At 44.0% G+C, this 27,178-nt stretch overlaps 1 protein-coding gene and 1 long non-coding RNA gene across 2 annotated transcripts in view; both read left to right on the forward strand.

Annotated features, from left to right (window-relative positions):
* The window catches only part of LOC137142310 (uncharacterized), a 41,521-nt gene extending 39,404 nt beyond the window's left edge, over positions 1–2,117 (forward strand). The window contains exon 3 of the long non-coding RNA XR_010916885.1: positions 2,020–2,117. This is a non-coding gene — a long non-coding RNA (uncharacterized lncRNA). The remainder of the gene's footprint in view (positions 1–2,019) is intronic.
* A 1,752-nt stretch (positions 2,118–3,869) lies between these two features.
* Positions 3,870–11,135, forward strand: RBM15 (RNA binding motif protein 15). Its single transcript, XM_067531601.1, has one exon. The coding sequence runs from the start codon at positions 4,256–4,258 to the stop codon at positions 7,130–7,132; it is 2,877 nt and encodes a 958-aa protein (XP_067387702.1). The 5' UTR covers positions 3,870–4,255; the 3' UTR covers positions 7,133–11,135.
* Positions 11,136–27,178: the final 16,043 nt, after the last annotated feature.

Raw genomic sequence — 27,178 nt, forward strand, 5'->3', positions numbered from 1 at the left:
TGCTGTGTTAATGTGATTTGAAAATAGATTCTTGAGTAACCCTTAATTTGTTTCTATGCCACCAGATATACCTCTGTGCATGTGTTTCTATCTGTCTTTCATACACCGCTGTATAATTTCATCTGTGTGAGCAATGTCTCCCATACACTCTTGGACAATTATATCTATATGAGCCTGTCTCCCTGTGATTGTACAACTAATTATACGTGGGTCTGTCTCTGATACATATCTTAAGATAACTTTTTGAGACCTAACTTCCATAGACACAGACATAGCCAGATTTATATTTCCAGCATACACTTCAGATGACTCCTGGGTCCCTACTAACACACTGGGGTTATTTACCCCTAATTTGGAATCCAGCCTCCTGATTCAGGAATCTCTGTTTTATATACAGGATACCAGCTCCTTTGAAAAGAGATTGATAAAGATGGCAAGAAACGCCATCCAGTGGACTGTCAGGAAAAAGAATCTCATTCAGTTCCACACAGGTTTGTACTAAACTCCAGCTGGGGAGCCATTTTATTTCCATGGATACATGACACATGGATTGATGGACATTTCAACCAAAAACACAGTAAGTGACCACCACAGTTTCCGCTCTTGACAGCAGAACTGGATATTTCAGACCTTTTAGGACTGATTGGATAGAATTGCTGCGTTATCAAATTAATTCTCTTCCTTTTTCCTGGGGATTATGGCAACTTTGACTGCCTTCCCCTTGTTGTGACAAACTTTGTTTGCCTGTTTGTACATCAGGCTAAGTAGTGAAACAAAACTGATCAGTTTCACTTTCTGTCTATAGTCAGTTTCACTTCCTGGTTCTCATGACTAGCACTAGTGCTGTAGTGTCTAGATTTCCAGCCTGATAGTGTCAGAGCTAACTAAAATGAGAACATCGTTTTGAAAGACTTTGTTTATTGATGTTGATATAGATCAGTGGTTCTTAACCTTTCCAAACTACTGTACCCCTGAAGCCTGAGTCCCACCCCGACGGGGCTGAGGCATGTAACTTAGTTTCATGGCGCCCCTGTGGCTCCAGGCAATTGCCTTTCTTGCCACTCCCAATACCAGATCTGCACTTGCGACACCTCTAAACCCCCAGGTTAAGAAACACTGATATAGATAATATGCGGACTATACTACAGACCGGTACATTGATTATCCAATATTGTCTATGCGATGATCTCATTTGGTGGATTGTGAGCTGTTTGGGGCAGGGACTGTCTTTGTGTTGTTTGCATATGAGACAATGAGACCTCTGTCTGAGGTCCTTACATGTTTCCTCAATAGAAATGATACATCATAAAATTCAGGTTCAAATGCTGGAGTCCTGTGCAGAACTCAAGTAAATGGACAGTCTGCAGGGGTTGGGAGAAGAAAGCTATGCTGCAGGCTGTGTAGGGGCATTGAAGCTGAGAAGCTCCTACAACTTTACACTCAGTACCGCTGGTGGTGTACCCATCTCTACAAGAGGAGTGGGGTTTGACTGGTGGATCTGTGAAACTGAAGATCCACTAGCCCTGTCCACTACCCAACATCTGCTTCAAAAATCCCTTGTGTCTAAGATCAAAGAGTTCCTGAGAAGGGATGGTCCAATGACTAGGACACTAACCTAGGACTTAGAAGACTGATGTTCAAGTCCCTGTTCTGTGACTGATTTCCTATGTGACCTCAGACAAGTCACTTTACCTCTCTGTGCCTTGGTTTCCCATCTGTACAGTAGGGATAATAGCACTGCCCTGCCTCAAAGGATGTTGTGATGATAAATACGTTAATGATTGTGAAGCACTTTGAGAGCTGCTGAAGAAAAGTGCCATATAAGAGCTAGATATTATTTGTTGCATACAGGAGATGCAATTCCCACACAACAGAAGTGGTTTCACTGTATTCAGTCCCTTGCATAACTACAGATGAGGTGGGGACAGGTTTAGGAAAATTAAGACACAAACATATTATTAATAATTAATTAAATTATATTATAGAAGTGATTTAATTATTCATTTTTCTTTCCCTCAGGTTGTTTCTAACATTGGCTATTATAACTGGCAGAAGAATTGTTTCATTCTGAGGGGGCAAGGGCTCACCTGTCTCATCAATAAAACTTTGTAAGGGAGAGCATATCTGTAGCAAACTACTTGATTTAGGAATCTTCCTCTAGTTCTGCCATCTATGGTTAGTGATATTTTTAAGAATGTTGAGGAAATAGTTACAGCCATCCATTAGAAAGGCTGCTATTAAAGGATGAATCGGCCCATTCATCCAGATCTGCCACTTGTCTGACATTTAGAGGGTGATGCCCTTTAAAGTGAAAGGATTTTGCAATGGGTGTTTTAAAGACACTTAAAATTTTGCCCCTTGAAAAAAAAATCTCACTCGTTTAAATTATCCCAGCTCTCCAGAGGCATGGCAAGTAGGAGAGAATGATGCTTTTGTGGTTAAGGCGTGGAACTGAAAGCTAGAGTTTGGCTCCTGGCTCTGCCATAGATTCCTTGTGGGGCCCTTAGGGGAGTTGCTTAATTTCCCTGGGTCTAATACAAAACCCGTTTCAACTTCAGTCACTGGAAAGACTGACTGAATTCAGTGGCCTTTGGATCAGGACCTCGGTGGCTCAGCTGCCACTCATCTGCTTGGAGCTTGCATGCATTTTTGACCATCTCACTTGTCTGTTTAGATTGCTAGCTCTTCACGGCAGGGACTAAAACAATTGGTGAGAAAAGACTGTTTTTTTTGACGAATCTGCCACTCGATTATCAGCTCAAACTGGGTTTTTTCTCAGATTATCAAACCAGTGTGTTTTCCCTGGGATTACTGGACCCAATATGGCTGTTTCCCCCATATTATTGGATCCATTCCATGTGTTTTCCCCAGATTATCAGATTTGATATGTCTTTTTACTCAAATAATCCAATTGATCCTGTTTCCCCCCATATTATCAGTCCGGATTCTGCGTTTTCCCACGGATTACCAGATTGGAGGTCAGGTACCCCCTCCCCCCCATTATCAGACTGATCCTGTTCCCCACTCCGGTTATCAGACTCAATCTACTTTTCCATGGATTACCAGGACCAATCCCAGGCTGCTCCCTGGATTATTGGGCCTGTCCCTAGGGTTTCTCCGCGGAATACCAGGCCCGATCCCGGGCTCCCTTCCCACCGGCTCGTGAATGTTTTCGAATTTTTTACTTTTCGTCTGATTCGAAGAAAAAATGTCTCGTGCTGTGCCGGGGGCAGAACGTCGCTTCTCGCCCCGCTCCAGCGCAGGGGCCGGCTGGCAGGAGAACTGGTGTGGAACGGGTGTGGGAGAGTATCGGGCACAGCAGCAACACGCATGCGCGCTGAGCTCCCTTCCCGTGGCCCGTCACTATGCTCGTCCCGGGGCCCTGAGCCTGAGCTGACCCCTGACCTGACACACCTCTCCCATCCCATCCCCAGCTCGGAGTCGGACTCCAGCCCCGTCCCACCCCAGTCAGACCTGCGCAGACTCCACTCCCGGCCGCAGCCTATCCGCGGGCCAGTCGTTACCATCCAATTAGATGGTTAGGGAAGATTTCAACTGACCAATGATGGTCTTTGGGCGGGGCTGGCTGCGGCCCGCGCTTACATCGGTTGGGAGGTAGCCAATGAGAGCGGGCGGAGAGGGGGCGGGATCACTGTGGCTCGGGCAATCGCGAGTGGAATTGTTGAAATGGATGGGACCCGCATCTAATCAAATGTAAAGAGTTAATTGGTCTCTGACCAATGGGAAATGGTGGGGCGGGATGGTAGTGTCGTATGCAGAATTGTTAGAAATGACAGATAGCTCCACCAATCAAAGAAAGGAGACTATGCCACCTGACCAAAGAGTTTAAGAGTGGGGCTGCGAGAGCGCGAGAACCGTTAGGATTGACAGATTGACTGTCTAATCAGAAAGCTGCGGTTCTATAGCCGTCCAATAAGAGCCTTCGAGGGGGGTCGTCTTCTCGTGAGCCATCAGAGCGCGAGAATCTCTAACGAGAGACGGTCCTCTCTGCCAATCAGAACATCAGTGAGATGCTGTGGGGTGGGTCTTCCGCTGGCGAACTTTGGGCGCGCCAGAGCCACTTACTACTGACAGACGAACTCTCCAATGAGGGGAGCGGAGGATGATTTAGCTGTCCAATGGGTGACAGGGGGCGGGGTTCATTTCCGCTGCAGGCAGGTTCCAAGATGGCGGCGGCTGTATGAGCGCGGCGGTTAGTTCGTGAATCCGTCCCGGAGCTGCTCGCCGCGCCGCCATGAAGGGCAAGGAGCGCTCCCCGGCTAAGGCCAAGCGGTCCCGGGGCGGGGGCGGCGAGGACTCGGCCTCCTCATCTTCTTCAGCCCGGGGCGAGCGGAGCAGCAAGAAGCCCGGCGGCTCCGGCGCGGGTGGCAGCAATGGGGGAAAGGCGGCGGCGGGCGGCTCCGGCGAGAGCAGCAGCCGGCGGGGCCTGCACCTAGACAAGGCCAGCCGGGCCGGGAGCCGCGAGTACGAGTCGGCGGCGGCGCCCAGTTCCGGCGGCAGCAGCGGCCGCCACGGCTACAGCAGCAGCAGCAGCAAGAACGCGGAGTCGTCGCGGAGCAGCGGCAGCCGCGGGGGTGAGTCCCGGGCGCCGCCGCCCCCCTCGTCGGAGTCGGGTGGGGCGGGAGGCGGAGGAGGAGGGAGCAGCGAGTACAAGACGCTGAAGATCAGCGAGCTGGGGTCGGCGCTGAGCGACGAGGCGGTGGAGGACGGGCTCTTCCACGAGTTCAAGCGCTTCGGCGACGTGAGTGTCAAGATCAGCCGCCTCCCGCCGGGCACCGGCGCCAGCGACGAGCGGGTGGCCTTCGTTAACTTCCGCCGGCCGGAAGACGCCCGCGCCGCCAAGCACGCCCGCGGCCGCCTGGTGCTCTACGACCGGCCGCTCAAGATCGAAGCGGTCTACGTCGGGGGCAGCAGCCGGCGCCGTAGCAGCCGCTCCCCGGCCTTGCTGGACAAGGATTCTCATTCTCCCTACGGGGCCGCGGCCGTGGGCGTGGCGGCTGCCGCGGCCGCAGCTGTCAGGCACCCCGCCACCGCTGGAGCAACTCAGAGAGCGCTGTCGCCAGCGGGTGGAGGAGGGGGCTTGGGCTACAGAGACTACCGGCTACAGCAACTCGCTCTGGGCCGCCTGCCCCCGCCACCTCCTCTGCCTAGGGAGCTGGATAGGGAGCGGGACTATGGGGCTTTCTATGATACCCGTGTGCGACCAGCCTATGGGCTGGAGAGAGTGGCTGGTGTGGCGGCAGCTGGAGGTTTCCGGGGAGGAGGAGGGGGTGCTGGAGTAGCTGGAGAGGAGGAGATCAGCCCTGAGGATGATCAGAGAGCCAACCGCACTTTGTTCCTGGGCAACCTGGACATCACGGTGAGCGAATCGGACCTGCGCCGGGCCTTTGACCGCTTCGGGGTCATCACAGAGGTGGATATCAAGCGTCCGGGCCGTGGCCAGACCAGCACCTATGGCTTCCTCAAATTTGAGAATCTGGACATGGCACACCGGGCCAAGCTAGCCATGTCCGGAAAAGTGCTGCTGCGCAACCCTATCAAAATTGGTTATGGCAAAGCCACCCCTACCACCAGGCTCTGGGTGGGTGGCCTTGGACCCTGGGTACCACTGGCTGCCCTGGCCAGGGAGTTTGACCGTTTTGGCACCATTCGAACTATTGACTACCGTAAAGGTGACTCATGGGCCTACATCCAGTACGAGAGCCTAGATGCGGCACAGGCTGCCTGTGCCCATATGCGTGGCTTCCCCTTGGGTGGGCCAGACCGCCGCCTCCGAGTGGACTTCGCTGACACTGAGCATCGCTACCAGCAGCCCTATTTGCAGCCACTGACCCTACCTCCCCCTGCCCACTATGAGCTAGTGGCAGAGGCAGCTGCTTTTGGGGCTCACCGTGGGGCTCCCCCAGACCCACTTCGGGGGGCACGGGACAGGACGCCACCACTGCTTTATAGAGACCGTGACCGAGATCTTTATCCTGAGGCAGAGTGGGTGCCACCACCGCCTCCTGTACGGGACAGGAGCAATCGAACAGCTACCTACGACCCACTGGAAAGTCTGGAGCGCCGGCGGGATGGCTGGTCTCTGGAACGTGACCGAGGGGAGAGGGAGCTGGGTAGCAGCAGTAGGGACCAACCCAGGAAGCGAAGACTGGCAGAGGATGGTGGCCGGCACTTAGACCGTTCTCCAGACAGCGAGCGTTCATCTACGTCCCGTAAGCGACATTGTTTGGCCACGGCCTCCCCCCCGGACCGCAGTCCTGAGCTTAGTGGGAGCAGGGAGCGCTACACTGGTGACACAGAACGCTCATCCTCCCGTTTGCACCTGCTGGAGCAGCCTTCGCCTGTCCGGGAGCTGCGCAGGGGCAGTCTAGAGCGAGGTCAGAGTGAAAAGCGTGACCACAAAAATTCTGCTGAAAGAGAGAGGAAGCACCGCACCTCCATAGCGGCTGCTGCCCAGGAGTGTAAAAGCCCAGCCAAAAAGGATGAGCGCACCGCGGAAGGGGGCAGTGGTGGAGGATCCCGGCTCAAACCTCCACCCCAGAAGCAGCAGCAGCAAGATGGAACGTCACAGGCTGGCGGGACCCCCAAACTGTGCCTAGCTTGGCAGGGGATGCTCTTGCTGAAGAATAGCAACTTCCCGTCCAACATGCACCTGCTACAGGGGGACCTCAGTGTAGCTAGCAGCCTCCTGGTAGAGGGAGCAACTGGTGGCAAAGTGGCCCAGCTCAAGATCACCCAGCGTCTCCGCCTGGATCAGCCCAAGCTGGATGAGGTCACCCGCCGCATCAAGGTGGCGGGACCCAAAGGTTACGCCATCCTCTTGGCTGTGCCTGGTACCTTGGACAACCGCTCCTCCTCTGGGGCCAGTGAAGCTGCCACCACCTCCACACAGAGGCCGCTCAGGAACCTCGTGTCCTATCTAAAGCAAAAGCAGGCTGCCGGAGTGATTAGCCTCCCTGTGGGGGGCAACAAAGACAAGGAGAACAGCGGGGTCCTGCACGCCTTCCCACCCTGCGATTTCTCCCAGCAGTTCCTGGACTCCACGGCCAAGGCCCTGGCCAAATCAGAGGACGACTATTTGGTCATGATCATTGTCCGTGGTGCATCCTAAAGCCCTCGTGTTTTCTGTATGCAACCCTGCCTATTCCTCCTCCACACAGCCCCTCTAGTGTGTGCCAGGTGCTATGGGATACAGCCTTAGCCAGCTCCACAATTATTTTTAATTAGATCTTTATTTGTAGCCAATGTCCCCTGCCTGTTTTTCTGTAACTGTTTTTCTATAGACTAAAATTAGAAGCCAGGAAGGTTTAACCTTTAACCTGAGTAGGATGTTTTGAGGACCTCTTATCAGTGAGGGTAGCAGGGAGGTTAAGCCTGCTTCAACTTAAAAAATGAAAAACAAAATTCCCACTTTTTTCATTTTAGCTTTGCTCTTTTTCATTTGATCTATTTTTTTTAAAGCAGGTTTCAAAACTCCTCTAGAATTACAAGCCTAAAAGACCAGATTTAAAGCACTAAGTAGTTTAAATAGAAAACCACATGCCAGGTAGTGGACTGGCATCAACTCATTTTGAGTCTTTGAAATTCTGTGAAGGCCTCAGACCAGTAACACGAAATTAAATAAGCCCTTTATCAGGAACCTAAATGGTTTCACTTTGAGTTGACTGGCTCAAGGTTGGTTTCTTGTAGGTGACTAGCACCTCATCTTGTGGTACACTGTAGCTTGAACTTTGAATTCCTAAGTGGGTATTAATTTGGGGATTTCAGCCAGTCAACAGAAATGCATGCCCAGAAGGCGTGCTTTTAACAGGTGTATTCCTCCTGTTCCATTGTGTCCCATATATGCACTTGGGGTTTGAAGCAGTAACAATGCTTTGGTAAATAGGTGAGGACTTTGTTACAAACCTTGAATGTCTTGTGCTTACTCTAGTATGCAAGAAACAAGTAGGTGCTTTAAGAACAACTAATCATTTGGTGGGTTTTTTGTTGTTTTTACTGCCTTTTTCAGAGTTGCAGGTACAGTGGATTCCACAATGCAGACTCCAAACAAGTATACTTCTCTTCAGAGAGGGTTTTTAATTCTGTGAAAATCAAACTGTGTAAAGTTCTCATCACCCTTTTATCTCTTTGTTAATAGAAAGAAACTGCTGTTTGTCTGCTGAGGACTTTTTTAGGTACAATACAGCGGGCATTATGTGAGGTTTCATAGTCATTGGGACTGCAGTGTGTTTTAGCATCTTGGCAGAGTATGAAAAGTATTCTAAAATGTTGAAAGCAGTTAACCTTGTTCAACAAACCTAGTTCATTTTCACTTTAAATTTTTCTCTCTATGCTTTTCGCCCCTATTATTTTGATACAACCTAGGAAAAACATATCTATAAAACATTTTAAAGCCCCCATCTTAGCTAGTCCCCAAATGAAGTTTAAATCTGAATATACTTATTTATACTGTATAAATCTCTTTGTAGAAATAAGAACATGATTTTGCACTTGGGTCTTCATTCTGTCTAGGTTTAAAGCGTGGTTTTTGAAATGTGGCTGTGTAAAAGTGACACTGCCTTACTCAGGCCCTGTAGTGTATTCATTGTTCCCTACTAACTAAAATTAGTTTTTATTACTCTAGTTAGGCCTATGTCACCAACATGGCTCTAAGAGATTTGAGCTGGATTCTGTTCCAGCTTGCCCAGCAACAGACTTGTGAACTTAAGTTCTAGTTACAGAATCTGTATTGTTGGTGAGGCATGATGCACGAAAATATCTTTACAGGACTGTTAGGATTCTTCCCCCTCCTTTCCCCCTGCCCCCAAATTTATTTTTTTATTTCCATCTGAACAGATCTGCTTTGGAGTAAGTGAAAATAAATAAATATGGACTCCTACAATACCACTTTTACAAAATCACTTTTCAGAGGAGAATTGCACTTTAAGGGCACGTTTGATTCTTCTTTTTTTTTTTAAATATTGAATTGATTGTCGTATCCCAAGTACCAAAATGGTTGTAATGCTTACATGTAACAGGGTATTTTCAATTAAGCATTTTGGCATCGTTCTTTTTTTCTAAACTAAAATGACAAACCTCATTTAATACTCTTAATGTTCAGTGAGAATAAAATCCAGGACTTCTGGATTGTCCTTCAGCATGAATGTAATAGGCTTATGGAAGGCAGAATACAGCTGTTTGTCTTGCTATTAACAATGAGAATTGTGGTATTTTTGGAAACGGCACCAATTACATAAGGGATGCTCTCTATGTTGTTGGTAATACAGCATATTCACCACTTGTGACAAAGAATCTGTTTTATTTTAACAGGTGTTTTACGTTGCATGTTATCATGTAATTCATCGTTAAGGCTAAGATTATGTCATGGTTCTCTTTAATAAAATAAGCCCATGACCTGTCCCTGACTTCTACTAAAACTGAGACAAAATGGGGAGGAAGGGGAGTCAGCACACACCACTGGTTCCCTCTCCCTGCCCCTCCCCACTGCCCATGGTGGGTGATAGTGCCAGAGGGGACCCCCACCCTGCACTAGCTTAGAGCTACAGAGCTCCCACTGCACCAGTTGGCAGCTAGAGAGCCCTGCTCCCAATCAGCTGGGAGCTGGGGGAAGGGGGACTGGGTTAAAGTGGAAAATGTCACTGAGTTCTCTGGAAGTCACTGATCCCGTGACCTTCATGACATAACCTTAGCCTTATTCATCGTTGATGCTGTGTTGCCCATTTCATTGTATTTTAAGCATTTATTGCATTTTCAGAGCATTTCCTAGTTGTATTTGTGATGCGGGAGGAAGTTAGAATCACTATAAAGTACTGGGCTAATTGCTGTAAGTGTTTAAAGACCACCCTTCTAACTTCACCACTGGGAATTCAAAAATGTAAAATATTAGCACTGACTTTGCTTGTGTTCAACATTTAAATTTGCCAAGAACAGTGTTTAATATGCAATAGACACCTGTTCTTCTTTTTTTTTTTTTTTTTAAAACCAACAAAACTTGGGGTCAAAGTACATTTATCAGCAAATCTCTGACAGCTAACACTTAGGGAAGTCCTCCCTGGAAAGAGCATTATAGGTGCACTTTCATTTTTCTTTGAAAATTAAACAGTCATGTTCAATATCACTGGCTTCTATGAGCCTGAGATGTGCTGTACTGAAAACTAACATGGAATAGACAAGAAATCTGTACTTCAAACTCCAGGTTTCTTGGTTTCTTATTTAATGAGGTATCTGCTTCTGTTAAGTCTGGTTTATTTGCTGTTGCTGCTCTGTTTTGTAAACAAGGATTTGAACAACCTTTAAAGGGGACATAAAGTCAAAACAACTGAGGGGCAACATTTTGAAAGAGCACCTAGCCACAGGCTGCATGCATCAATTCTAATACAGCTCTTTTAGCTGTATTTTCCCTTACGTTATAGACGCGCACTGCATTGGAGTAACTGTCCACTTAAATCTCCTTTGCCAGGGCTGACTGTTAGCAGAAGTCCGTATTCAATGCCACTTCTGTATAGAGCAAAACAGATTTAGCAGAGTTTTGTTATATTTGGCATTATGTGGCTCTATTAAGAGCTCGGTATCTCTTCTAATGCTGTGTGCAGCTGATGTTCCTATATTTCATTAGTTACAATGTAATTAATTAGTGTGGGAAAGGGATGTCCTTTTCTTGAGTCATCATTTCATAGTGTGCTTCATGCTTTGGGGAAAGAACCTCAAGTGACTCATACTTTTAATATTTTAAATTTTTACAAGTTGCAGACTTTACACAACTCTCTTGGCTGCTAGCCAATGGCTGTGTTTGCTTGGATCTAGTGTGCAGTCTGCTGTTTATTGGCACTGTGGTGTGAATCTCAAGGCTACCTCAAACTATTGCAAGGTATAGACTCCTGTGGCTTAGACAGTGATGTTATCCTTGCAAGAATCACAGGGGAGATGGGAAGTATAGGCAAAACAGACAAATAGGTCATAAGCCTTTTTAAAGAAGAATGAATTCTCAGATGCCTCTTCCTGCAAATAGCGGCTGAAGGTATTTTGGAGGCAGCCTCCAGTGGAGTGCAGAGAAGAGAGAACATAAGTCCCTTGGTAGTTTAAGGAACTGTATAGCTGATGTTAGCTGTGGTATGTAGAACCTTGCGTATGGGTAGGGGTGGGGAGTGGAGAACAAAACGGTGGGGGGAGAGTCTGAAGACTTCTGAGGGTTTGGGGGGAAGGCTGCTGAGGACATCCTTTCCCAATTCCATTAAAACAGTGTTGACAGTAGTGCTTATAGGAAGCCTGCTAAAAGAGCCTAATATGAAAAGAAAATAGACTTGAAGAAATCATTGCCATGTAACTAGAGGATTTGGGGTTCTTTCCCCTTTGCCTCCAATTCTTAATGACTTTCTACAAATAAAAACCAAGGACACCTACTCCAGTGAATTATTAAACTTGATATAAAAGTAGTCTTTGCATAAATCTTAAGCAAAGCAAACAATATTGTTTGGAAAATGTTAAATGATTTATTTAATTTCATGCAGTTCTAATTGTATGAAAATGATGGATTAGAAATACTACTTGAATAGTAACAGCTTAAGTTTTGTTTACTAGATGCATCCTTCATTTGACCTCTCTGGTACAGTAATGGAATTAATTATACAGCAAAATGAGACGATATCAACATGCAACACTACATTTCATGTTTTTATTGAGAAATTGCCTTCAGGAAATGTCCTTTGAGGAAAATCAAGTGAATTATAAACCATTCAGTTGGTTTTCCTCATGGTTGGTTTTCAAAATATTCTGTTATCTGTTAGAAACCTGTTGAATATCTCCAATCCTGTATATCAGGGGTGGCCAAGCTGTGGCTTGTGAGCCATATATGGCTCTTTTACAGTTAAGGTGCGGCTCGCAGAACCCCCTATGTCCTCCCTTTCCAACCCCCCACCATTCTCCACCTACCAGACTGGGGTGGGGAACTCTGAGCTTCTGCCCTGCGTCAGGGTACTAGGGCTAGAGGATTCTGCCCAGTGGGGAAAGGAGTCTTGGGGGAGGTCAGTAAGTTTGGCCACCCCTGTTGTATATCTTCAATCCTGTAAGCCTGGTTTAACAACAGTCCAAAAAACCTGCACTACTTGTTATGCATCTATACATAGAAAGTGACTTCATTTCAAGGTTTTGTGCCGGTGGGTGGTATTGGTGCTTTTCGAAATCCAAGTAGAATACTTAGAAAGACCTTGTAGTTCATGTTCATCTGTATAATGTAGTGAGGGGAAAACCTGTTATCCTGTACAAATGTTTACTTTTTCTTTCCTCCTGCAAGCAAAGCTGGTGGACTGCGGAAGATGACATGGGATTCCAAGCTCTAATGGACCTTTGCGAAGAGAAGTTGTGGCTTGTGTGGAATTTACATGGGCCTCTTGATGGAAGAAAGCTTATCTGTTTAGTATTTGTGCATTTTACTAAAATGGCAGCTTTAAAAAAAGTTGTGTATCTGCTATTGTGATGCCAATGCCCGTGTTTTAAGTGGAAAAATGACCTCTTTGCTTTGTGCTGTGTACACAAGATTTCTGGAAAAGTAAAGGAATACCCTTTTTATGGCTCACACAGCTTAAAAGTAGCTGTCACTCAAACATGCGCTCACAGTTGAGCTGATTTTGTTTCATTCTAAATAAATTGTTTCTTTTGAGGAAAATGTTTTTCTGCCTGGAAGTGAATTGACGACAAACCTTTGACCCCTTTGTTTGCAGCTGAGGGGTACTTGCTGCTGCTGCTCAATTGTTGATCTGATAGTTGTGGGTCTTGAGCAAGAAGCAGGGAGACCATCACTTTCATGTTGACCAGCCTGTTGTATCAGATCTGAAGAATCTAGTTCACTGTGTTGCTGTGGCACCTCCTTTTGATTGCAGTGAAGGGGGTCATTTGCTGCTATCTCCTCATCTTTACGAGGAAACGGTGGTGATGCTGGCATGCAAGAAGCAGGGAAAGCACCATAAAAGCCTCAGAACAGTGTGCCAAGTCTGGGGCTTCGCTGGTTGGAAGAGAAATGGAGTTCCTGAATTTTAAGTTTCTGATTTATTTTGTTCACCCAACTTGTTTGGCATTAGTTTTGATTTTTTTTTAATTTGAAGAAAAAGTTTGAAATTGCTTTGAATCTTGCACGTAAACCTTTGCACGAAATTGCCAAAAGAAAAGAAAAAATGAGTCTCATTAAAAAGTGTTAAATGATGTTAATAAAACCTTTCCTGACACACTTTGAGGAGCTCCTCCATCTCCAGGGGCTTTTCACCAGAGTTATGCAGTGATGGGTTTAGTTCTGAATGGATGAAGAATTCCTGAGAGCTAGAGTTTGTAATTAAACCGTTTGCATTGGTATCAGTGCCTTATTGTGGCCAATTTTGAAGCAAATGTTCCACACGCCTCGGATGTGCATGCACCCTGATCGTTTCCTAGGTACGACTGCACATTTGCTTGCGGTCACCTCAGTTTGTAGTACAGATTGTGAGAGGAAAAATGGAGGCACCTTTGAAAAAATTGTGTGCTGTAGTTCCTGCATTATCCTGTACAGGGGCTCCTGAGCTTTGGAAGGCTGTTCCAGTACAGGAGTACAACTCCGTGTTTGCTGCAGGAGACTTTGGGGCATTTGACAACACCAGAGCTCAAGAGGAAGCTAACACGGCTGCATCGTTGGCTTCAGAAACCTCTCGTGTTATGTTTGCCAGTCTTTGTTAGAATTAACTAGTCGCTGTCTGACATGCAGATGAAGACACCTTGAGATGCGAGCTTGCTCTGATTGCCTTGAAATGTGTAATCTACTGTGGATAAAAGAACCCTAGTGCTGTCCTGTATCCATGCAGGATGATTGCTAGGCAACAGGCGCTTATCAACAAAGGATGCCACAATTTGTTCTGCAAGGTGTCTGTTCCCGTGGCATACAGCTGTATAAATCTCTTATAAACAGGTAAGGGGGTTTTAAGAGGTCAAACTGAAATGTGATTTATAGGGAGAAGGTTTTGTTGATTTAAGTTTTTTCTTTCCCTAAGGATACCTACTAATCTTTACTAATGAGTTTGCTCGAAGTCAAAGAGCCATGACCACCAATCTTTGGGGCCTGGACTGAATTCTTCAGTTCCATTCAATGCTACTTTTCAGTTTGGTCCGGGGGGGGAGAGGGGGGTCATGTTAAAGGATGCAAAGCATCTTTAGTGATTGGGAATGCAAGACATTGATCCCATGAATAAAACTTCAAGTTTTCTGGCAACCTAGCATATGTCTACCCTGCAAAAACAAAACCTGTGGTAGTGCGTATTGGAGCCCTGGTCTACAGAGGGTTTGCACTACAGGGCTAAAAATAGCAAAGTGGCTGTTCCTGCTCTGCCTAGAGCTTGGGCTCTGAAACCTGGTTGGGGAGGGGTCTCAGAGCAGGAGTGGGAATGTCTATGCTGCTATTTTTAGCTCTGTAGTGTGAACTCAGGTCTGTAGACCCAGGCTCTGAGACTTGCTACATTGAGTCTTTTTTGCAGCATAGAGGTACCCTTTATCCTTCACCTAATGCTTGAGTGGAAACACTAATTTAACCCTGCATGGTACTTAATGTGTGTGTGTATGTGCGCTTGCAGTGCCGGTGCTGGGCATAAGCAGACTAAGCAATTGTTTAGGGCCCCAAGCAGCTCAAAGCCCCCCGCTATTAATTATTAGTATGTGTTGTTAGGGGGTGGGAAATATTCCTGGTTAGGGCCCCCAATGGGCTAGCACTGGCACGGGGGTGGGTGGGTGTGTGTGTGTGTGTGTGTGTTGGGGGGGCATGCTGAGGACTAGCCAGTGATTCAACAAAGCTGCTCATCTGTTTGTGGTATGCTGGTATAAGTGTAGGATTAAGCTGCATAACACAAACGGTGGAGTTGTTCCCGATATATGATGACTAGAAACCTCAACGTTATATGGAGTTTGTTTCCCAGTACGAGTTGTATTCATTGTAGTCAAATAAGACATTTTTACTCAATGTTTCTTCTCCCACTTTGCTCAGATATGCCATCTAAATATTAAATTTGGTACAATAGTTTTAATCCCATTATACGAAAGGTATGTAGACTTTGGGCCTGCAGTAGTACTATGAATCAGAGGTGTAATTGAAGATCTTCAGCATTGACATGGATGGGTTATCAATCCCTGCAAGGGTGATGGAGTTTTATTCATATAATCCAAATAATTGGGACATCTTCAAGAAGATGGATGATGGAGACAGGCTATCTGAGTGGGTGGATCAGCAATCTGGCACTTATTATCCGATTTTTAATACCCTTTCGATGTGAGAAGCCGGAACTTCAACCTGCTTCAAATGTAGTATGGTGCCTCTGGAAGCTAATCCCTAAGAGGTCCCTCTAACTGTAGTCAACATTCAGTATGAATCTTCTTAATTAAGAGATTATTTCTACTCTCCCTGTATTTGTAGATACTTATACCCCAGTGATATTAATTACTGTTGGCGTATGGCGCAGGGGGATTCTCTAATGGCTGTTCTGTAATAGTGAGTTATTTCTTCACAGGATTGTTCCACCCCTCTGGAGTGGTTAGAGGGATGCCTTAACGTGCCAGGTAACTGCACACTTTTGTTAACATTAATTTAAAGGTTAACAGTGCTTATATGCATTGAATTAATTTGAGCTAGTGGGACTTCAAGCAAACAAGTTTAATGGGAAAACAGATTTATAAAATGAACCATTTAACTGCACTGCAGTGTAAACTGATTCTAGCCAAACAGGAGGGGAGTTGGTTATTTGAATTCACACCCATGTTTCTTTGGAAATGGGCTCCTTATCTGCTGCAGCTGTGTTGTAAATAAGTTAAATTTTCAGTCTGCTCTTAGACCTGAATGACTGCTCACTGATGACATTCACAGGAAGATTTATGTAACTCTTAGCACTGTACAACTAATATTTTATTGCAAAATTGCAAGAAATTAGATCTTGGAGACCCACTCTCCCAGAGAATTGATAAAAAGACAATGTGCCATGGTTTACAGTGCATGAGAAGTTTGGACAAGTTCTTTGAGAAGGGAGTGGGGAGATGTTTTGGGCTGACTATTTTGTAATTGAAGGAATCTGCCAGCCATTACTTGAATGTTATTGCTCATTTGATAACAGGATATTATTCAGCTCTGACTCCAGCAAACAATAAACTAATGGAGGACCTAATCCAACTTCAATTTGAGAATACAAAATTCTTTCCATTGACTTTTTTTAATGGGAGTTTGGGCCCTATATAAGGGACCTCAGATGTTTGGATATTAATTGATGTCATTCTGATTAAGTCAGCACCTCTCAAGCAGGAACAGAGCACTATTTATATGGGAAACCGTCTGGATTCCTTTCACTGACTAGCCCTTGTATTGCCTTAAGTGAGGTCCTTACCCTAGTGATGTTACTTAATTCCCAAAACCAAACTTGACTGGAGAATCAGTTACATTCCTATTAGTTTTTCATCCGGAACTTAAGATCAGTCAGGCTGCAGATTTTAACTTTGGTTCAGAGTTGCTGTAATCTCAATGTGATTCTTTGACTACTTAATGGTAATGATTAAAGTATCTAGCATATTGGCAGCATTATCTAAATTAATGCTAAGATACATGCGCTGTCCTGTTTGGGGCAATATCACTGTAGTAACTGACAGTGACATATGCCATCTAGTCTTGGAAGCAACCTTGCATTGATCAATTCCTTGTGGGTTCTGCAGCGTGCAAGAAATGAGCTTTTAGGTATTTCATGGTTAGGCTGCACTTTCTAATCTGCAAGACCCACATAAAATCTAGACAGGACTACCCTGTAAATTGTTCCACTTCCTGACCATATTTAGGGTGCCAGGTGGACCTCTGGTTTGTGAAATACCTATCCTCCCATGGGCTACTGCTTCCAAGAGTTATTGTGAAGATCTGGATGAGAGTCCTGAAGCACTAACAAAGTCCACATACAGTGGGCTGTTGTACTGTGGGGTGGAAGTGGGGATCTCTGGCTCATTGTGGCCAAGGAATTTGGTTTTAGTCAGTTATTCAAACTTAGCCTAGATCAACATATGTGAAATGAGTAGGTGGTCTCCATTCGGTGCTATAAAGCCCTGGTTAATCGCAGTGGAGAGGGAATGGAAAATGAACTTCTCTCTTGGCCCTAAAAGATGACCACACTGTCAGGGCTGAGACACGTTGGTGGGGCAATGGTTTCCTGAACTGCCCCTATTGCATGGATGGATGGATGAATGAAAGACTTCATTCTGCATGTCTGTCAATCCGCCATCTATTCATCAACACTCAAATTCACTTGAAATGAGGGTGGATGTTATCAGCATGCTTCCTAATTGTAAATATTTCTCAATAAATGCCTTTGGTCTTTCTCAGTTCAAACAGATCTGGACTAGAAGAGCCTGGCATGACCAGGAAGTGAAAACTACCCTGGTCTGTATGTGTACACACACAAGCAGTTGGGTCTAGAATGTTCACATAGAGTTTACTGACCTCTGGCATCTAAAACTAGGTCATTTATATATCCATGGGGATTTCCCCAACTTCAGCTGTTCTTTGCCCATAGCTTCGTCTCCTTGCCTCGATACTTGATGACTGGATGAATTTCCTTTTTTGTGTCAGTCAGAGACCCTGAGAAGGAGTTGCTATTGAGCAACATAGAGGCTCTTTTTCCCTCTCTCAGCCCAGGCTGTGATCCTAGTCCTTCCTGGCCCTGATGAAAAAATAGTCTAGGGCAGTGATACTTAGCCTTTGTAGTTCAGAAGCCAAATTAGCAATCAGCATTACCCAAAAGACTCTCAATAGTGTGAATTTATATACTATAGTACTACTATATTCATATTCAAACAGTATGATGGGAAATAATTTAGTTTCTATATATATATATATATATATATATATATATATATATACACATTCTCAAAGCAAACTGACTGACCAAGTATTTTATCAACTCAATTTGGTTAATAACACAGTAAAAGCATCCTGAGTGGTTAATTAAATCAGTGTTTGAATAGCATGTGCTGCAAAGAGTCACAGGAGCCACAGTAAAGAGCCACTTGTGGCTTGTGAGCCTCAGTCTGAGTATCACTGGTCTAGGGCAAAATTTTCAAAAGTGACTCAGGAGATGTCCTCAATTTCAAGTTACCAAGGGACTTTGGCACCTGAGTCACTTAGATGCTTTTGAAAATTTTACCCATAGATTAGAAAGAATTTTTTGTCTTCCACATGCTACCCCAACAGTTCACTAACTAGTTCAGAATATTTTTAAAGGGGCAAATGTCAACCCTTTAAAATCTAGGATTTAACCTAAGTGAAAATTCCTTGGTGGGACTTTCAAAATTCCTATTGACTTCAGTGGAAGCAGAGTTAAGCCAACACTGAACACTCTTGAAAAGCTCACCTCCTGTTTTCTCAGGTTTTCAAGTATGCTGTAAATTGTGGAGTTTTGTTTTTTAAAAGAAAAACTTCCCCATTTTTGCTCTGGTTCACTTTGTTAGAAAATGTTTTCTCAATATTAACCAAAGATGAGCACACATGCACACTCATGTTTTTTAGGGAACATTGTTCCTAGAGCTCTGAGCGTTCCTGTTACCAGTGCTTGTGTATGGGGACAAAGTCACAACCATACAGAGCATTTGCCAAATTGAGGAGGGGGAGAACCATCCTGCTTCCTGATGTCTGGGTGATACCAGAAGCTGGAAATATGTGACAGGGATGGATCACTTGATGATTACCTGTTCATTCCCTCTGAAGCACCTGGCATTGGCCACTGTCAGAAGACAGGATACTGGGCTAGATGGAGCATTGGTCTGACCCAGTATGGCTATGTTCTTATGTTGTCACATCTTTTGAATTTTTTTTTGGGGGGGGGAGGTTATGTTCTCAGTTAGTTTGCAAGTAAGCGGTAACTCAAGGGGTGAAGTTATGCCAACTGCTCAGCCTTGAGTGTTTTGGTGTGTACCTTCAACCAGCCCAAAAAAGTGCCGGTGTCCAACATAGCCACTAAAAAGCCTTAGTTCTTATTAAAAAGTTGTAAAAGCTTAAAGAGGCTTATTTCCCATAACCAACTCTCACATTAAATGCTGTGCATTTTCAAACAACTGTGCAAACCTGTATTCTCACAATATCCTATAGATGGTGAATAGCATTAGCCACATTTTGTACATAAGGAAATGGAGGCACAGAGGTGAAATGACTTGTGTAAGGTCACAGCTGGCCAGTGGCAGAGCTGGGATTAAAGGGAGGAGTCCTTGACTTCCATCTCTATACTTAAACTGCTTGGCCATGCTTCCTTCAAGTGTTTTTTTTAAACGTTAAGTGGGTTTTAATTCTCTTGGCCTTGGAAATTGTCACGTAGGCCTTATCTACCCAGGGAGAGTGACTGGAATAAGTTGTTCTGGAATTACCTCCTCATGTGGACACTCTTTTCCAGAGTAAGTCACTTAATGCTGGAATAATTACTGTTTATTCCACAATAAATATTCCGGTCAGTTTTCCTGCATAGACAATGCCTTACCTTAGCAAGCAGTCAGCAGCTGATATTGCAACATAAGGTCTTATGTTTGGCTGTTGGCAATCTTTTCAACCAAATAGTTTAGATATGCAAACAAGACAGGGATAAGGTGTGTTTTGTGTAGCTTGGAATGGTCTACAGCCATATTTTAAAATCTTTACCTTGACTTTTGATGATCCAATATAGGTTTCCACAGTTATGGAAGCAGGAACTGAAAACCCACAACTGAGATGCAGAATACTAACAAATTTACAATGATTTCTGCTTTTATGGAAACAGGTACTGGATCTTCAGTTATATAAGGTAAGGATTTAAAATACTGTGTACATTTTTTATTTTAACTTAGTTTTGCAAATATGACCTCTGTTTCTACAGAAACAATGGAAAAAGCCACCAAGATATGAGAGGGTTTTTGTATCATGGCTGTTCATCGTGACTAAGGTTTAAGATTTCTCACTGCATTGTTATTAAAAAAAATAAATAAAAAAAATCACAGAGCAGTCACAGTAAATTCAGTAAAAGTCAAAGGTTTTATGGTGATTGATTGAAAAAATGCTCTGACAAATGAAATTTACTAAATTTCAACTGTACCTTGCTAAAATCAGAGGCCAGCATCCTTCTCCTCTGCTGCCATCTCTTTGCCCCAACCACCCACAACAGCATCCTCTGCCCTGACACCACAACACTAATTCCAGCCTGGTGAAGGGGGATGGCCCGGTGGGATGGGAAAAAGGGAGGGTTGTGCTGGAGAGTGAGTGAGTTTGCACATGCTCACCCTGGGCAGCAGCAGTTCCTATCCTATGGGTCTGGGCCTGGTGGTTGAGGGTGAGCCTGACCCACACTTACCTCAGGCACGGGCAGCAGCTCCTATATCCCGCAGAGTTGGGCTCAGCTCCCCACTTTGGGCATTGCGACTTAGCGTATAGATTCGCAGCACCACTAAGATTTGGCTCAGTTTTCCCTCCATCCTGAGGGACAGCTGGACTAAATCTGGATGAGTGTTGCTGCAACCCCATGTGCCAGGTCACAGTACCACTCACTCAGTTTTGGCCTGGTCATACCCCCTGTTGTGGGTTTGCTCTCTGACACTACTTCCCTTCTCTCCTCTGGGCCAATCAGGTGATCCACCTAAAGCCTTCCTACATTGAAATCATGGACAAAAAGAGAAGTCACTGACAAACAGACGTCATGGTATCTGTGACATTTCCACTCTTAACAAATCTGCAGCCTTAGCCATGACCTATGAAATCAATTGGGTCTTAGTCCAGCTTTGCCAGGCATCAATATAACAAATTACAACCACATTTGGCACTAGATGACCCCTCACTGGCAATTTCAGCAACAGCAAGGCAATGATGAATGAGCAATGAGAATCAGTAGGCAATGATGAATGAGCTCTCCTTTCATGCTTAGAGGTGGCCCATTCAAGTCAGAATTGAGGTACAAGAAGTCAAGGAGGTGTAAGGGAACTCAGAATCTCGGCCTGATCACTGGATAGCAAGGTCTATAGCGTCTAGAGCTGTCTTGCAGGAATTCTTCCTGAGCACTACACTGTCACACTAACATGGCCCATCAGACTTATGACAAGGAAATAGGGTTGTTTTTTTTTTTACTGTGACTCGCAAAATGGGTTATAGTCATATAGTGGTTAAATTGACTCGGATCCATTTTAAAGATTTGACATATTTGAGTAGCCTAAAACCCAGCAGTAATTCTTATTCACAGTAGTATTCTCTAGAATATTTCATTGGACAAATTCTGAGTTCACATTTTGATCAGTCTCTCTCTCAAAATTGTGTACCAATGGAAAAAATACCAACAATCTGGGCTAAAGATGTGCACCTTTTTTTGAAGAGGAGCTTGTATCTAATAGAAGTAGGCTTTTCAATGAAGGCTAAGGGAACGCAGAGCGCAACTCCCATTGAATTAATTGAGTTGGGTGCTTAATTTCTTTAGGCACCTTTGAATATCCCAAGCCGAAGGAATGATTCATCACCCCAGTGAGTCTTGTTGCCATTCCGAGTCTGGTCATACCTTGGTGTGATATTTATTCTTTAGTCTTTCACTTCACCATCTAAACAAAGCTGCTCTTAGACAGACTCTCGAGTACAGGAACACCAATATGAATCACCTCCTAAGTCTCATTGCTTATAAGAATTGTATTTAGCATTTCCTCATGAAAATATCCCAGGGGAGCCTAAGAACATGCAAAAGGTAGGCTTGGGGAAGGAAGAAATGAACTGCATGGCTCAGGATACTGAGGAGATAGTGCCTTTGCTGTCATTGGTTCAGTGCAACCGAGATTGTTAATGGAATTAATTACCCTCTGAAAGGATTCAGTAGCCTCTTGGTATTTGTTTGATCATACATAGGGCAGGTGCAGAGTAATGACCACTTAAGAGTAATAAGCCACACAGAGCACCTGGGAACCCAGTCCTGCATTAGTGAGAGCTGTGACACAGCTGCTACATTATACTTGCCTAGTAGCAGGAGTGAGGTCTAGAGGGAGCATTCAGCGAGGCCCTCACTTGCCATAGTGAAGCTTGAACTTAAGAATATAAGAATGACCATACTGTGTCAGACCAATGGTCCATCTAGCCCAGTCTCCTGTCTTCTGATAGAGGCCGAACAGGGCACTTTATTGAATGATCTACCCCATCATCCGGCCTCAGCTTCTAGCAGTTGGCGTTTAGGAACACCCAGAGCATGGGGCTGCGTCCCTGACCATCTTGAGTAATAGCCACCAATGAACCTATGCTTCACAAACTCATCTAATTCTTTTTTGAGCCCAGTTATACTTTTGGTGTTCACAACATTCCCTTGCAATGAGTTCCACAAGTTGACTCTGCATTGTGTGAAGAAGTACTTCCTTATGTTTGTTTTAAACCTGCTGTCTATTAATTTCATTGTGTGACCCCAGTACCTGTATTATGTGAAGGGGTAAATATCACTTCCTTATTCACTGTCTCCACACCATCCCTGATTTTTATAGTCCTCTATCAGATCCTCCCTTGGAAAACTAAGCTGAACAATCAGTCTTTTTAATCTCTCTTCATGTGGAAGCTGTTCCATACCCTTAATCATTTTGGTTGCCCTTCTCTGTTTTTTCCAATTCTAATGTATCTTTTTTGAGATGGTGCAGTCAGAATTGCATGCAGTATTCCAGGTGTGGGCATACAGTGGATTTATACAGTGGCATTAAGATATTTTGTTCTATCATCTATCTCTTTCTTAATGATTCCTAACATGGTTACATTTTTTGGCTACTGTTGCCCAATGAACAGATGTTTTCAGAGAACAGAGCCTGTGCGGCCTCAATACATCCATTCTATCTACATGCAAGAAAGCACTGTGCTCTTGCATAAGGGAAGAGACATGCAAGGAGCTTGAGTTCGCAACTCAGCCTGGAAGATTACACCTAGTTCTTAAATGTACTTGCAGACCTGCATAACCTCCATTAGCACTGGTGCTGGGGCAAAGTGTTATGCACCATGCAGAGATTGACAGGATCAAGTCTTTGTGAAATGACTTTGGGGGCTAGAAGGTCTATCCAGTTCCTAGTGGGATAGGTGTGCACATTATCACTGGTGTTGGCTGGCTTTCATTAAAGTTAAGGACATTTGCTGCCTCCAAGCTGCTATGGGGAAGCTTGCTCTGCTGATAGATAAATAAAGCATTTCAGTCTTCAGGGCTGTCAGTGGAGCACCTTTCACCAGCATTGTCTGTTACCAACAAAGAGTGGGGGAGAAGAGAATATACTTGACCACGAGTCATTGCCTGGATATGAATGTCAAGATTCAGGTTGATGAGATGGTGAAAGGTTCAAAATCACCTTCCTCCCACATTCCCCAAAACATAAAATAATACTAAAGAACTTTTTAAGCATTCTGAATCCTTCCCTCGCTGTCAGAAGTTGCTTAGGGCACAAACGTGGCCCCGTCTATTGCTGTTTGATGGAATGGCTATCTTCTGTTTCTATAAATCAACTTTTTACAAGAATAGCCTCTAGCTCAGCTCCCAACCTGGAGGACCAGTAGACCCCTTTTTGTGTGATTCTTGTTCTTTGATTTGTCTGTCTTAGGTGGCCATATCAGGAATTAAAACTCCCACTAGCATAGCTCCCAGGATATTTGGAACACACAAGTCTTCCTGCTAATTCAAGGTGCAGTCCTAAGGGAAGGTTTTTAAGCATTAGGCTTGTTTAAACTTGATCACATACACTGTGACGGGGGACAAATGACATTTTATAAAAATCCGTGCTGTAGGGGATTTCTTTCTTTAAATTAAGTTTTGGCACTTAGTGTGTGATATGACATACTCATATGATCAAGGCATGGAAGACGACTCGCTCAGATCAAGTAGAAATTTTATCCAAGTTAAGTGATGGACTGAGTCAGACAAGGAGTCTATGGTGCCTTCTCTGAGTAGGAGGAGGTACTGGGAAACATAGGAGCCCTTAAGACACTTACTGTTGCAGAGAGGAAAGCAGCAGGAATACGGAAATAGTGATGCCCTAAAAAAAGAGGAGCAGGGAAGCTGGAGCCCTTGCTACTTTTCTCAAGGGGGAGGAGCAAGGAGCGCAGTGTCACATGTGGAGGAGAGTTCCCTAGAGACAAGTGAGCTCATTTGTTGGGAAGCAGACTTCATTTAGTGGGATGGGAAGCAGGGAGGCCAGAATTCATTGTGAGGTAGAGTGATAAAGCCTAGTATTCATATGTTCAAGGAAGAGAGTCAGTATATTAACTTGTATGTCAGAACTAACTCCTTCTGGGGCAGATGAACAAATTGATCAGAGAATGAAGATCTGGCAATGTAAATTAGATGGGTGTGGTTGTGCGGATGGGTTAGGGGCTAGAATGGGTATATGGCAGTCTAGGTGTTCTTCATCCAGGCTAGTATGCTTGGTCCTTAGATGAATAGGTGTTCAAAAGTCTTCAGTTCTGTCTGTTAGTTAGCGCTGTTTTAAGGCATCTCTAACTATTCTAACATGCAATTTGATAGACATACACAATCTCTGACACTTTGAAAATGAAGACAAAAGCATCTGTCCCAAAATGTTAATCTGAGGTCAGCTCTACACTGTACAGTCTTGATGGCATAGCTGTGTTGGTCAGGGATATGATGAGGTGATCAACATAGCTGTGCCAGCAAAAGCCCCCAGTATAGACGCAGTTATACTCGCAAACGGAACTTTAGCTGGTATAGATTATATTCCTCAAGAGGACTAGAATAAAGCTATACCAGGAAAAGTGCAGGTCTGCTGTTAGAAACTGCACCCTCACTAGGAGAGCTTTGCTGGTATAATCTACCAGTGTTGTTATGCCAGCAAAGTGCTGCTAGTGTAGACCTAACCTAAGAATAACCCACAAAATACCTGCTCTTGTCTTTTAAAAAAAGATTTTGAAGCATATTTAACTCATTAGGTTTTTCTCTTTCAGCATGCACAGCTTCTTTGAAATTAGTGGAGTTAGTTGAGAGCTGAATTTGGCCCACTATCCTTAAGTGAATTTTCTTGCCTTCAACATTTTATTATAGAACCATATTGAGTTGAAAGATGGACCCCTAGAAATCCCTGTCTAGTACATCTTTCTTACGTTGTGGATTTAAGTTAATTCACACAACCCAATCATAGTGCAAAAGTTGATGGTACAGATAGAGATTAATGGACTCTGAATAGAAGTGTTCATTGCCTGCAGTTTCTATTAAAGTTACTTGAAGTTGTGAGTGTTCTGAATCTCTGAAAACCCAGGCACCTTAATATCATTTATACTCCATAAGTATTGCAGACTTAAGGCCAAATTTTTCCCTGGTATAAGCAGGCACAGATTCTTTGAAATCAGTGGAATTAGATGAGGGCTGAATTTGGCCCTTTATCCTTAAGTGGATCTTCTTGCCTTCAGCAATGTCTCAGATCCTTAATACACTTATGTTCTGTCAGGTTTTTTTTTGTTAAATATGGATCACTTGATCTCATGCTTAAAATTACATCTTAAAGAAACATTTCTATAATGGAAAATTATTTTAATGGTAGAAAATGGATTGTGCCATTGGCCGAAATGGTTATCATTTAAAAAATATTGAAGATTCCAGTTAAATTTAATAGTTTTCAAATAGGTGGTGATATATATTGTGAAGTCTGAAATCACTGTAGAATGAAGAAAGCTAAAGGTGCTGTAAAGTGATCTCTGAAGGGCAAGATCTAATAAACATTCTTATGCCACTATCTCCAAACTGCTGTGAAGTGTCTAGATAAACACACAGAATGGAGGCTGAGTGAGAACAGTAATATGATATGTCCAAATATTTAAGGGGTATATTGGATACTAATATTTTTGGGCATAAATGGAAAGAGATGTTTAACTATAGTAACTCTTGATCACGTGGAAAGAGCTCCACTGATTGCCATGAGTTAGGGAGGAATCCCCCACCTCACTCCCTCTTAGAGCACATGGGCAGATATCTTGACAATTTTTTGCCTTTCTAGTGAATATTCAGAGGATCCACTATTAGGAGAAAGTAGGAATATATTGTACATTCTCTGCAATGTGCATACACCTCGTGATCTTTCATTTTTTCCTATTTCTGTGTGGAATGTAAAATAAGACTGTCTGGAGATGCATTTAATATGTAGGCCTAATCAGGTAAGGTTAAACTAAAGTTTTTGCCTTGGCTCTGATAGCTGCATATAGTGAGTGAGAGAGAGACACACACACATACACTCACCGAATCACTTGGAAGGATGGAGGGAGGAGATTGGAGGAGTCTTTGATATCTGCCTTACAGTCTCTAACCCTGCTATTGTATGACACATTAGGAACAGGAGGTAGTGTGGCCTGGTACATAGGACACCTGAGTGGGTAGCCCAGAGATCCAGGTTTTGTTTGTAGGTTGCTGCTTGCTTTCTGTGTGACCTTGGGCAAAAGTGTTCGCTTCTCTGTACCTGTTTCCCCTCGCACCCATTTTTTTCCCTATTTAGATAATTTTTGGTCCAAAGATTTTTACTATATTAGGTCATTTGCTCAGTGTCTAGTACAATGGGCCCCCAATCTTGGTTGGACTTCAGGGCACTATTACAGTACAAATAACAGGAAAACACCATCTGACCCAATATACCTCCAATTTTGTGTTATACAGGAGTGTGGTAACTTACAGGGATAGATATGAGATGCTTGTTTCCCCATTCTCGTATTAGAAGGGTCTCTTTTTCTACAGTCCTGTTCCTTTTCTACAACAGTGGTTCTCAACCAGGTGTACATATATCCCTGGGGGTATGCAGAGGTCTTCCAGAGGGTACATCAACTCGTTTAGTTATTTGCCTAGTTTTATAACAGGCTACATAAAAAGCACTAGCCAAGTCAGTACAAACTAACATTTTATATAGACAATGACTTGTTTATACTGCTTTATATACTGTACACTGAAATGTAAGTACAATATTTATATTCCAATTGATTTATTTTATAATTAGATGGTAAAAATAAGAATGTAAGCAATTTTTCAGTACTGGTGTACTGTGACACTTGTATTTTTATGTCTGATTTTTGTAAACAAGTAGTCTTTAAGTGAGGTGAAACTTACAGGTACGCAAGACAAATCAGACTCCTGAAAGGGATATAGTAATCTGGCAAGATTGAGAGCCACTCTTCCAGAAGGAGGTTTTTTGG

This window comes from Emydura macquarii, unplaced genomic scaffold (genome assembly GCF_026122565.2).
Source record: "Emydura macquarii macquarii isolate MOO-44397 ecotype Brisbane River unplaced genomic scaffold, CSIRO-AGI_Emac_v2 contig_3220, whole genome shotgun sequence".
Lineage (NCBI taxonomy): Eukaryota > Metazoa > Chordata > Testudines > Chelidae > Emydura > Emydura macquarii.